Source organism: Neolamprologus brichardi, chromosome 7, assembly GCF_056152115.1.
Source record: "Neolamprologus brichardi isolate AB-2024 chromosome 7, ASM5615211v1, whole genome shotgun sequence".
NCBI classification, from domain to species: domain Eukaryota; kingdom Metazoa; phylum Chordata; class Actinopteri; order Cichliformes; family Cichlidae; genus Neolamprologus; species Neolamprologus brichardi.
Genome location: NC_142110.1, coordinates 41,707,187 through 41,720,794, shown reverse-complemented (window position 1 = coordinate 41,720,794; position 13,608 = coordinate 41,707,187). Strand labels below are relative to the sequence as shown.

Below are 13,608 nucleotides of genomic sequence, written 5' to 3'. Positions count from 1 at the left end.
GAGAATTTCAATCCCTTCTCAGTGAAACAATCACATGATAATTCATGTTATTACACTTTAAGATGTTTTCCTTATGTTCGCTTTCTGTTTTTGAACTATAACTCACAAGATTACTTCTTTATGTTGATGTTTTTTCGGACTAAGCTACTTTATGCGAGTGCAAATAGGTAGCTCAATGCTTGCTTAATTTTATCTTCAGCTATATTTATGTACATTCTCTGTCTTCCTTGGTCACACACAAACGCACATTTGCATGAACTTCTAAACTGAATACCATGCATTCACTGTTTGTCTGCACACAGTGCCAGTAGCATCCGAGGCACCCACTGGCTAGTGTTCTATTCAGTAAGATGAGTGACAATGACATTTCTGGGCCAAAAGGATAGCTCAGGGATAAAAGCAGACATGTGTAGGGAAGGGATGGAGTGAGAGAGCATGGAAACCCACTTGCCGAGTCATGCTCAGTCAGCTGTACACAATTTCTAGAGGGTCAAATGGTGAAGCAGTTGCTTTTCTGTGAGCTTACTCTACTCATGTTTTTCAGAACAGTAAAGACTTTTATTTGCTCCAAGTTTGCTCTTCAGTTTGTTGCAATTGAATTATTTTGTTGCAATAAAAAGCACAATGCAATCATTTGCATTTTCCAGAAACCCAAATTTTATTCACCATAGAATGCTGAAAATATATCATATCAAAATGTTAAAACTGAGAAAATGCCCGAGGACATTTTGAATTTGATGGCAGTGACACATCTCAAAACAGTTAGGGAAAGGGTCATATTTACTGTTGTGAAGAGCCCCCTCTTCTTTTTAAAAACAGCCCATAAACATTTGGGAACTGAGGAAACTAGTTGATTAACTCTAAAGAGAGAGATGCTGCCCCATTGTTGTCTAATTGGCTTCTAGCTACTTGACAGTCCTGGGCCTTCTTTGTCATATTTTTTGTTTCACGATGCAACAAATGTTTTCAATTTATGAATGATTTGGACAGCAAGCAGTTAATTAAGCACTTGAATTCTTCTACTATAAAGCCAAGCTCTTTAAACAGTATATACCTTTAAGCACTGATAGTGTTTTTCCAGATGTGCAAGCTGCAAGTTCCAGTACCATCAGAGATGCAGGCTTTTGAACTGAACGCTGGGCAGACTGGTGAACCTCTGGCCATCTTTACTTTTGACAGACCTAGTGTTTCTGCATTTTTTTCTTATGCCCAATCATCTTATAGAGCTACTGCCAATTCACCCAATTAGCTACAAAATGTTCTTCCAACTGTTGTTTATTTTTCATCTTTTGAGATGTATTACCATCAAATTCAAAATGAGCTAATGAAACAGTATAATGTCTCAGTTTAAAAATTGCTGATATGTGTTTCTACAAACAAAAAACCCGTTTTGTTTTTTAAATAATTGCATTCTGCTTTTGGTTGCATTTTCCACAGCATTCTAACTTTTTTGGAATTGGGGTTGTAAATGAGGAGGGAAGATAATAATAATGGACAGAGATAAAAAAAAAATAACAATAACAATAACAATGAAAAATATAAGTAACTATAATTTGTGCATCCGTGCAATTAGTTTCAATTGTATTTTTGTGCATTTAACAACATTTTCTATTGTGATGTATGTATTTCTTCATTTAATTTTTGGACCTCCAGGTCGTAAGCAATAATTAAATAACTATGCTAAATCTTCTATTTTAATGGAACTAACTCACATTTAACTCACATTTTGCAGCTAACTGCTGCCATAACTCTCCCTTAGGTGGCACCAGAGGCCTGGCATTTGGTGCTGCAAGCACAACAATGTATGCTCAAGGGGCTTCCTCCCATGTATGGAGATTGAAGTGGTGTTGCAGCATGGCCTTCTGGGTAAATGTCATGTGGCACAGAGGGCATCTGAAAGGCTTAAAACCAGTGTGGACACCTATGTGAGACAGATTATTCTTCTGAGAAAAGACTTTTCCACAGACCAAACAGAAATACTGTCTGTGTTCCTTCAGGTGGCCCACATAGCTCTCAAAGTGCTGAAAGACTTTGTCACACTTTCTGCATAGGTATGGCTTTTGGAACACTACTGTATCCGAGTTATCTGCAGCAAAAGGAATCTTGGACAGAGGTGTTTTAGGGTGGCAAAAAAGACTGGAGTTCCTTAGCTTTCCACTTTGTTGCAGTTGATTTGCCTTTGGCATGTACTTCTTTTTCTCTTCTGGTGAATCTTTAACATCTTGTTCGTGTTGGTTTTTGGAACAATTTACCAGTTCTGTGTCAGCTGCAGAACTGATCATGGTGGCTGTGGAAGACATTAGGTCATGTAAAACTGCAGAAGGGTGTGGATTACCTGCAGTGTGAGGAACATGAGATAATGGGTTGCTTGTGTAACATGGCAGAGCATCTCCTTCTTTGCCCAACTCCAGCATGTCAAGACAACATTCTGCATCTTGAGATAAGTCGATTTTGGCTTCTCTGAGTTCTCTCAGTCCTATAGTATCCACCTTGGCTTCTTGGCCGGCTGTCAACCTGGGGTTTACCACGACTGTTCCAACTTCCTTGTTATTTGTTTTGTGGATGATAGCGTCGGGCAGGGCTGCATCCCTTTCCTTCGGATTATCAAAGCTGGAACCAAGCCACCTGCTGCTGAGCTGCTGGGTTTCCTTCTCCTCTGAGAGTCTAGTCAGATTCGAGAAAGGCGTGGTGGGACTGAGGTACTGTGAAATAGCCTGGACACACTTCTCCACCACCTGGCTCATCTGGAGTACACTTGCTGCAGTCAAGTAGCTCACCAGTTCTCTCTGAGGGACCTGCATACCAGCAATGGATGAAGCAATAATGAATATTAAAGAAACAGCACCAACCATAAGAAAAAGAGGACTTATTATACTTCTTTGTGAGCTTCTGAGACCGTGAGTCATGCAGAGCTACTATAATAGAATGTAAGAATAAAAATATGGATTGGAAAGTTTGTACAATAGGTTCCCCCTTAAAATAATATTCCTCTTGTTCACTTTAAATATGGATCCTATTATAAAACTATATCTAGAACCTTTCATTATAGTACAGAAATGAGTGATTATACAGTAAAACAAACACCTCAGCTCAAAAGACTTTTGATATATGGTTATATTCAGCTCTGTGATTACAGAAACACTAGATCTTGCACCTCTAGGAACCCTGTGTAGCAGGAGAGGAGTAGTGTCTTGGCAACCTTCACGTTGGAAACAACAGCCACACTCAGCTCTGATCGGCCTTTGTGAAGCAGGAACTGATCACGCAGGAAGTCTGAGGATGCTGCAAGCACCACTCTGTGACCTTGGAACTGGAGAGGATGGACAGTAGAGTCCTGTGGCCTGCCCAAGATGAGCGTGATGTCACAAAACCGATGTTCTTCTCTAAGATCATTCATTTTGCTGAGGATGGAGTCCCCGTGGTTGGGCAAACTAAACTGCAGAGTCTCAGAGCAGCCTGGCATGATGGTCTGTCTATAGTAAGAGCATAGTTCTGTTATCACATGGATGCAAGTGTGAGCTGCATAGATTACCTTAATTCTTTTTGTTCATTAAAAGGCTCCAAAATGTGGATAACAACCATGTTTTCATTTTCATTTTTCAAATAGGTTTTGGACCCTGTGTAGGAGTGAGTATACTGCATGTGTGACATTTAAACACTGTAAAAGTTTTGGCATTGTTGGAGATAGCATAACATTAGCCCTAAATAACATGATTTACTGGCAAATTCAAACGTGTCATAATCAGTCAAATCAATATTTAGCGATCCAGCCCCACCTTGTACTGCAGCCTCATGCCGTGGTAACGGTTCCTGGGTGAGGAAGGATGCTTTGCTTGGATGAGAACCCCAAATAACTTTGAGGAAACACTGGCCTCTCTATTCACCTGATCTCCTTACGGGTTCTGGCGTTCCTGAGGTTTAATTAACGCTCTGCAGATGCGGAAGGATTTATTTAGGTAAAGAAACAGGCATCCTGACTTGCAGTGGCTCTTTGCTGAGGAGGCTCGTGGCAGCAGTGTGTGTGCGGGTGCCTGCGTGCGTAACCACGTTATGCAAGAGGGCATGAAGTAATTAACCCCTTCAGTGCTTTTAGTTCAGCCTTATATATATATATATATATATATATATATATATATATATATATATATATATATATATATATATATATATATATATATATATATATATATATATATATATATATCCTGCATCCTGAACAACAGAATTTGTTGTTCTGCAATGATGCTCAAAGCAAAACATAAACACACTTGGTTCATGTCCTCCTTGGAGGACATGAACCAAATTGAACAGGTGGACTCAATTTCATGTGGCATGCTTTTTTTATTTTCTGTAATATTTTCTCAGTTTGGTCACCTCAAACGTAGAGCTCTGGCCTTGTGCATGGAAGACCCTCCCACCTTCTGCACATCAAAGAACTATTCTTTGCCTTTGAAAAACATGAAGCAATGATTTAGAGTAAACTGCAACTGAAATACACACTATCAAGGATTTATGTATTTCAATAATCAATCATAAAGAGAAATATGGTTGGTATAAACTGAATGCATTCTAATCAAGTTTTAATCAATTCCATTTGATCAAATTCCATTAAATTTTACATTTTAAATTGTACTTATGTTACGAAATTACATGGAAAATTAACATGTAATTAATTTATGTAAAGTCAGATATTAAATTTTTTTGTGTGTATTCAAACCTTCTTTTTGCCCGGGTTAGGCAATTAGAAGAAAATCTGTCTTAAAGGGACAGTGGCCTTAAAGTAAAAGGTGCTAAAACACCTTGTTTCAAACAGTGTAAGATAAACTTTGAGCAGAGATTAACTTGAGAATTAGCACAATAGAAACCCTTTAAGGCAGAAAACTTCACTTATATAAATGAAGAGCTTTTACAGTCATAGTACATAAACATGTTCTATCATCATTATCTGTTTGTATAATGCACAAGCTTGAAGACCAAATATGAAGATTGTCTTGTTTGTCTTGCTTGTTTTGCAAGTTTATTTTGAACACATTCTTCTATATTTTAGCACAAAATGTATCTCTATATATCTTGAAAAATATAAATTGTGTGGTCAGCTGTGAAATGCATTTGACTTCTTTTAATAATGTGTGGACAGAGTTTTGCATTCCAGTGGTCATATGATGCAAATAGATTGAAGTTGCTGATCTATGCGAACCACCTCAAGGCGTGGCTTTGGGGCTGCACACAAAATGTGTATTTATTGAATTAACTCAAAGAAAAAGCATGTGAGGATCATCAGTGGCAGGGTCAGGTCTAAAGAGCTAATAAATCTGAATGGTTGCTACACTGTTCCAATTTGTGCCAGAGGATAATATTTTTGAACTTTTAAAGTGTTCCAAAGGAGATGAGAAAAAGAAAGGATTTTATCCAAAACAGAATCTTGGAGAGACAGCTCTCTGTTTTTGGTAACAGAATGTCTTTGTAATATCAACCATTCCTCACAGAACATTTTGTTCAATCAGGTAGAATTTGAATTTTACGTATACATATGTTTCCCTGTTGCAAATGGGCCAAAAAGTGAGACGCAACAAGGTTATTGCTTTCTGTTTGACCAAATCTTCCCAAAATTCCTGTCACCTGTGGTTTTTAGGTAACCACTCATCCCGTGGTTATTTCAGTCAACTTTGTGGTGTAGAGAAACATTTCCTTGCACTTTTATTTATGTAACCATGTTGATTTAAACATAGACATAGACTTTATTTAATCTCACACTGGGGAAATGAACTTGTTACAGCAGCACAAGTGACAGGGAAAAAAAGGTGAATTAGACATGGATTAGAAAAGAATGTGTCATTTAGCTAAAAAAATAATGTGACTATGTGAGCTTTTGTAGCTGACGTCTCTCTCTTATATCACTGTCCCGAGTATACTGAATAAAATTTAGCAAAATTTGCAGTGTCAATAAATCTAATAAAGCAGTTGTTCTCAAACTGTGGTATGTGTACCGCTGGTGGTACATGGGTTCCCTCTAATGGTACGCGGGAGGACTCCCCCCAAATTTTTAAGATTAAATAATATACCATGTTCTTTATGAGGGTTTTCTGAAAATTTTAAATGTACAGTTCTGCTATCACTTCCGACATAAATGAAGACAGGAAACTAAACAGCAGTGACGTTTGTAGGGTTACTGAAATTGTGCTAGCTGGTATATAATGATGTGGTGGCTAGCAACACAGTCAATAATATACTGCTGCATGGACTGCATTGTAAGGTTTTAAAAACTGAGCTTTAAAAAAAACAGTGGCAATGAAAACCGAGAGAGGCCGACAGTGATCACCGACTGTTTTTAGGGGCTTGTTCAGATTAAATAGAAGAAGATACAAAGCTTTAAAACATGTTAAAAACACAACAGCCTTAATAAACGCAGAGTAGTTTGGACCCAGAAGCAGGGGTTCATAAATCATCATTTAAAGACCGGATTAAAGACCGGTGAATGTTTTAATGCAGTGCAGTTGTTATTATTATCACTTGTCACATCCTGTTTATGACAGTTAAAATAAATAACATTAATATAAGAAATAAATAAAAAACAATAAAAAACAATTATTTTTAATTAATTAAAAATATACAGATACATATTTTCTATAGTTGTTTGATTTAACTGGATATTAGGCTCATCCAGCAAGGGCATTTATACATTTTCTAAAAAAAAAAATTCTTTATTATTTTGACGCTTTGGTCCTCCATACTTGACCAGAGTGGCGCTCGTTATGGAGAATGCCGTTTATTTTACTGTGCCAGCTAGAACACCATCGATCTATAATGCTTAAATGAGTAAAAAACATTTTAATGTCGTGGCTGGGAGGGATTTTTAGGCTCATGACCTTAAAAAAGGTCAAAGCTATAAAAATGTGTTCAAGGAAAAGTAGCCCACAGTATTTTCATATAAACTGAAGCGAAGTAGACCTGTAAAGGGGCCCAAAAAACGTAAACGCATCCATAAGTAAACACTGTTGCTGATGGCTATTATATCGACGTCGTTTTTATTTTTATTTTTTCTACGTCAAACGCGGAAGGAGCTAAGTCACGGGCGAGGGCAGAGAGACAGAAGCGAGCTTAAACAGAAAAAGGGGCATTCTGCTCCGCCCTCAAACCTCCATAATCTGTCGCTGTATCAGTGTGTCCGCTCATAACAGGAGGTTTCTACGGCGGAGGTTTCAGTCCGTGCTCTATTTGACCTTAAAGCAAACATGTCGGGTTAAAAAAAAAGAAAATACGGAGAGCTGACCTACAGTGTAGTTAGTGTGGAGAGTAAAACGAAGCAGTCGCAGGGAAATATGTAATGACCAACAGGATGGCGTTTGAGGGAGAAAATAACGAAACAGCGGGTACTATTATTGACAGCTATGGTGAACATTCAGGAGCCGTCGTAGCTTAGCTGTAGCGCGAAGTTGACCCAGCGCTGGACTACACGCCGACCCGCAGACCCGAGCGGACGGAAGGGAAGCTGAAGCAGCCGTAACGTAAAGGAAGGAGAGTAAGTGCGAGCGTGTGTGCGGGTGATGCTGCGAGGAGTCATTGTTGCTATGAATTTAATCGTGCTTATGCTTAGCGCAGTAACTTAGCTAGTCGAGCTGGGCTTCATCAGTTGGTGTGTGGCAGTCAGACTTGCTAAACTTTGCTTTTTCACAGAAAGTTTTTGCTGAGCATGTGCCTGCCATACTTGTGTTTACGTGGTAAATATAGAAACGGCTGCACACAAGAAACTTTCTAAGAAAATCCATTTAGTTAGATTTTCACTGCAGTCCACTCTCAGTTTATCAAACATGCCCGTGTAAAGAGAACGACTCTAATGATCATTGATTTGGATCAGGATTTTATTACAGCCTATATGTACTGCTGTGCCCATCTGCCATCAGCAGTCCGTTATCAACCAGTAATTCGAGTTTTGAAAACCTGAAGAGGCAGCACTTTTACAGACCTTCAGGAAAAAGCTGACCTTCATGAAGACCCCCTCTGCAGAGCTTTGCATGTTTGTTGACGTGAATAAAGCGATGTCAACTCAGCGATGTCAACAGTATAACTAGTTTAACCCTTTATTACCAGATTATATACCTACGTACATCATTAGAGTATGATGCTATAATACATTATATACTGGGACATGGCATTCTAATCTGGCATTCCATTCTATACCACGACATTCCAATCTTTACTATGACATTCCATTCTATACCACGATATTCCACACATTACTGTAATGTTCTGTTTAATATGACATTTCATTCTATACTATGAAATTCCTTTCTGTACTATGACATTCCAATCTTTACTATGACATTTCATTCTATACTACGACATTCCACACCTTACTATAATGTTCTGTTCAATATGACATTTCATTCTATACTATGAAATTCCTTTCTGTACTATGACATTCCAATCTTTGCTTTGACATTCCAATCTATACTACGACATTCTATACCTTACTATAACGTTCCTTCAATATGGCATTGCTTTCTATGCTATGACATTCCATTCGGTGTACAGTCAAATTGTCTATTAAACTGAACTGTACAAACATATTCGATTGTGGAATTGTATAAAATGTTTGTATATGCCATATACGGTTGGCACTCACAATGTCTCATCAAGATTGGTTCACTCGTATAGGAGGAGATAGGGAGCATACAAACATGTATAGTGTGATTTCTAAATTAAACTTTGGGTGTTCAGGAACTAATTCACTGGGGAGCTGCATCCTAGAATTATTAGTTTTCTATACTCTTACTTGTTTTTCCTTCTTACATCTGAGCTTTATCTTAGGAATTTGCTTTTTTTCAGTTAGCACCCAATGAGGATTTAGCATATTTCAGTTTCGTCTTTGTGGTCTACAAGCGTGTTGTTTTAGTTTAGTTTTTATTACTTTTTTTCTCAGTTTTATTTATTTATTTATTTATTTATTGCCATTATTAGGATATAGAGACTATTCATTAGGAGCATGTATTTTAGAACTTAAGAATAATGCAATTTTTATTGGCACTTGATTGATGATCATATAGAATAGTAATCCCAAGTCTCACCAGGACACAAATGCATGTCTCATCAAGTGTGTTGTGATGTTGTTACTTCCCATTCTTATTATAATTCTTGTCTTTATTTCAGTTAGTCTTGCTCATTTAGTTTTGTATTTTAGTTTAGTCTTAGTTAACTCCACTAACCTCCCTGTTACTGGAGTTATAGCTTAAATACATAAGCTGTAAAATGTATTTAAGCTATAAATACATAGCTCAAAATACGTCTATCTTGAGTGCAAACTACACAACAGGGACACAGTCTCTAAACCGATTTAAGCCTTACATTAGTGTGTCGTTCAGTTCCTCATTACAGACTGTCTGTGATAAGCCTAATTATTACAGAGGCCTGTAGACTGAACTCATTGTCATGTTGGAAATGGCTTAATTGTATTGCATGACATATTCCTGGCACCCCAGTACAGAACTCACTTTAAATTGGTGTGAATAGCATGTCTAACTAGTCTAAAGACTCAAACAATGCTTACTGCCTTCTTCCAAAGTCTCCCCTGCTTCTTTTAAATCAGTACTTTAGTGAAAATGTCTGGCAGCTCCTTCCATATTGTAACAGATTTTATTTGCTGAAGGTTTTTAGGCAGTAATCATATACTGCTTTTAGATCACCAAGGAGAGGCTCCTGGGAAACCTTTGAATGAAAACCACTAAGAACAGGTTGCTTTATATAATGCTTGCAAGAGCTCGCAGCATTCAACACATATAAATGCAAGGTACAAAAAATTAATCAACCATTATCTTAATCTAAATTCATGTCCTCCCTGAAAAGGCATTTGTAACAGCTTACTCTAATTTTTATCAGTAAACGGAAATACTTTAATAACTGGAAATATTGGTTGCTCCAATTGAAAAGGATACAGACCAGTTGAACAGGAGAATGATCTTCTTTATGTCGTTGGAAAATGAGCTCAAGTATGAATAAACTCCAGAGATAAGGTCGGTTGCACAGTATTAGACCGTTTTGGTAAGATGTAATAAAAGGGGATTCCCTCATCCCGTTAATCAACAGCGCTCTCAAGAACCTTTGACAAAAACCCCAACTTTGAGTCTTCATGGGGGTAGGCTTTATTAGAAACCTTTTATATTACAAAGCTTGCTAGATTCATGATTTGAATGGATTCTTTATAGTAGTGATGATTAATTTTGCAAGCCTGTACTCTTGAGAGCAGTCAGTTTCCAGTTCAAGCTTTATAATTTTTGAAATGTTTGAATCATCTGTCATCAATAATACTAAAAATAATTCTTATTCTGACTGTATGATCTTAACCCTGTATACGGGTTAAGGTCAACATTTATCACAACAAGGATATACTGAAGTAGTATAAGTATGTTAGGTTTAGATCTGACATATATACAGTTTACCACTGCTGTCTTATTTTTGTTGTAAAATAACCACTAATAGCCCTGGTAATGTTTCAGTTGTGTATGTAGGCAGAGCTAAGACAAATAAACTGTTTTATTTACTGGAAGGACAACATCAGTGACACAGGCATGTTATGGGGAAAGTACATTATTCTTGCATCAGTGTGTGCAGGTTTTATCCAGGTCATGTACAAAGAACCGCACTGTCAGCTGTTGCAGTGGAGAAAAATTAGTTGAGTGGTTTAAAATGGAACAGCACGATAAGAGCTTCATGTTGTTTCATATCACAACTTTCTTTAAATAATGTTTATGACCCTATTAGGAACCATCACAACACAGAGAGACTTGTGGCTAGATTAGAGCAAGGTCTAAGGAAGAAAAACACCCCGTTGTTGTGGGGTTTAGTGTGCAATGCAAATGTGAAATTGCTCAATTAATTCTGAGCCGGAACTTTATTATTTTCAGACAGCTTAACAGCCTTCTTCACTTGTGACTGAAAGTCTGTGCCAGCATGCTTCACAGTTAGCAACTTGTTGTGTGTTGTCGTTTTTAAATAATGTACTCGATGATTTGCTCGTCACCTCTTATCTGCCTCTTATCTCTTGCTCACCACTGCATTCTTTATATTTTGGTTGATTGACCATCACTGACCATTCGCAGGAAACAGCACTGGTGTATTTTTAGCCAAAAAGTCACATTGGGTAAAGTTCCAGCTTACCTCTGTCTTTTTCTCTCTATCTGCTGAATTAGTTAACCATAGATGGTATAAAAGATGGATGTAATCACTGTGATGTCACCCAATTGTTTTCGACTTTCAGAGTTTAAGTCTTTATGCTAACATTTGGTGTAGGAAGTCATATTTGGCCTACACGACAGCTTATTACTGTTTAGTAGCAGAGTAATAGCAGTCTAACAAAACAGCACAAGCTTATTGGCTTGGCTGCGTAACTCAGTGAGCCCTTATATTTGTCAAATGATCCATTAAAATGATCCAAAGGGCATAGAGTAACATAGATACAGTGAAGAGGTCCAGTTCATTGACTCCAGTTAGAAAATGTGAGGCACACCACAGCATCAAGGTAGATGAGTTATTAAAGCCTACCTCTTTACCCTCTTTTGAGTTGTTGTGAAAGAAGTTTGTACCAGCCTGTAAACATGCTTTTTAATCTTCTAAATGTATGCATTTCAACATAGGAAACTATGGGTGTCGCCTTCATTTTTCTATTGCTTATGATGTTACTTGGCAACAGATCTGGGGTAAACAGCATTTTGCTACTTATGTACTTTGCATATGAAATAGCTAGTGTAAAGAACTAAACGTACACATGGTTATACCTATAATGAATGCCAATACCTAAAGCATCATAAAGAATGTGCTGAAGGTGGTCATTGTCACTAGATGTTGTTGTTTTATGTGGTTACTACTTGATCCAAGAATCTTGTGTAAAAGAGCTGGTACTTTCTGATAAAATATAGTTATATATTAATCACGTAGGGAAATGCTAATCTTGACTTTTTCCAGTTTCTGTTTAATATTAATACCATGACTTTGGGCTTCCTGGAAATATCGAGTACTGATCTGATACCAGTGTTAAATTAATCCTTATTGTGAGATTGAAAATCCCTTTTAATGTATAACGTTAGTGTAGACTTCTAACATGTATGGTACATAGATCATCTACTCTAAAGTCACTGACTCTATTTCCTTATTTTTTTTTAAAGTGCATTTTCTTTAAACAGTTTAGAGACGGTGTCCCTGTTGTGTAGTTTGCAATGATTCCAAATTACACATCATGCACTATTAATGTAGTCCAGCCTTTTCCTCTTAATGCCAGAACAGTTTCTCTTGGGTATGTCTCCAGCCAATAATTTGATCAGCTAATGGTGAAAAAGAGCAGGTCCTTGGTCCATTCAGTCCACCTCTCTGCATTCCTGCCACAGCTAGCAGCAGAGCTAACATAGCACAGAAGAAGCGAATAGCTGAGGGACCGTATTTTGGACGTATTTCACGCTTCTGCTTGTAGTCTCGCAAAAGTTTTTAACATTGGTAAAAGTGACCTGATAAAGTGAGCCCTTCTCATCCTCGTCATATTTGGTCAGAAATCTTATTTAAGAACACGGAAGGACGTGGTTTTTGTGTAACTCTTATTGGTGAGCCTTTATTATGCCAGGCACGATTATTTCTCTTCACCTGTTTACTGTCAGCTCCTTGTCTGTGAGTGAGGAATACATATTCCTAATTTGACACCGATCTCCTATTGATACTGAGTATCAGCAGATAACCACAGCCAAGGTATTGGAACTGGAAAAAGCTGGATGATATTGGATCATGTCTAAATTCTGTAAGACAGCATCAGTACTGGTAATAGTATTTACATAACCTTCATCAGCTGTGAGATGTCAGTTTTACTAAAAGATAGGTAAATAATATTAATCGAGTTTACAATTTGTTGTGTTACTGCAAGCGCAATATTAGCTTCTCAACAGAAGGAGAAGCCGACACGGGAGGTGTTTCAGTGTTGTCTGCTCTCTTGATCACCATTTGTGTGTAACTCAGAAAATGTTGCAAACATATAAGTAAATGGTGTTGCAGTTGTTGGAGTTGTGAAACAACTCCTTATTTCTCTTGGTTTGCTGTTGCTGTTGTGTGTTCTGGGTGTTTTCTTCGTAATGTAATCGGGAAAGTGTTTTTTTTTAAGATGTTAATTGTATAAGAAAGGGCAGTAATGTTTTATATAGCACAGCCTTGAGTGTGGGTTTTCATTCCTCCTCTTCACTGAGTTGGAGTATTTCTACATACATAGCAACAGAAGTAATGTAGGTAAACATGCACTGCTCTACTTCAGCAGAAAAAAAGTGTTTACTTACATTTTCCTTTCCACAGAGTATGTGCAATTTCTATGTTTTGTGCATGTTTTTGGGGAAGTGTCAACATGCTAAAACAAACACAGCTTTGTGTCAGTATATGGTAAATGGGTTGAATGTGTTTTTATGAACTTTAGTCACAACTCTGTTATGGCTTTGTTTGCTCAGTTACTAATATTAAATCCCATAGTGAAACCAATCCTTTCCAGTTGCAGTCTGTTGGTCTCTATTCTGATGCTGTTTTCTTTTAATTAGTTTTCCTTTCTTCTGTGGGGAAAAAATCATTAAAATATTGTGATATTTTGTCAAA

At 37.4% G+C, this 13,608-nt stretch overlaps 2 protein-coding genes across 2 annotated transcripts in view; one reads left to right on the top strand and one right to left on the bottom strand.

Annotated features, from left to right (window-relative positions):
* Nucleotides 1-1,808: 1,808 nt before the first annotated feature.
* LOC102795679 (zinc finger and BTB domain-containing protein 26-like) lies at nt 1,809-3,496 on the bottom strand. The gene is made up of 2 exons (XM_006795648.2): nt 3,155-3,496; nt 1,809-2,795 (listed from the first exon to the last, which is right to left on the bottom strand). The coding sequence occupies exons 1-2, from the start codon at nt 3,461-3,463 to the stop codon at nt 1,809-1,811; spliced, it is 1,296 nt and encodes a 431-aa protein (XP_006795711.2). The 5' UTR covers nt 3,464-3,496.
* Nucleotides 3,497-7,139: 3,643 nt separating this feature from the next.
* Nucleotides 7,140-13,608, top strand: part of jak2a (Janus kinase 2a) — a 36,885-nt gene continuing 30,416 nt past the window's right edge. Inside the window, exon 1 of the mRNA XM_006795548.3 lies at nt 7,140-7,519. The gene's annotated coding sequence lies outside the window, so the exon portion shown is untranslated. The remainder of the gene's footprint in view (nt 7,520-13,608) is intronic.

Bases quoted from the DNA above. Each gene is read 5' to 3' on its own strand.
- LOC102795679 (XM_006795648.2), bottom strand. From the start codon at position 3,463: ATGCCAGGCTGCTCTGAGACTCTGCAGTTTAGTTTGCCCAACCACGGG. The intron at 2,796-3,154 runs GTGCAAGATCTA...GCTGGTATGCAG, and splicing joins GCTACACAGGGTTCCTAGAG to GTCCCTCAGAGAGAACTGGT.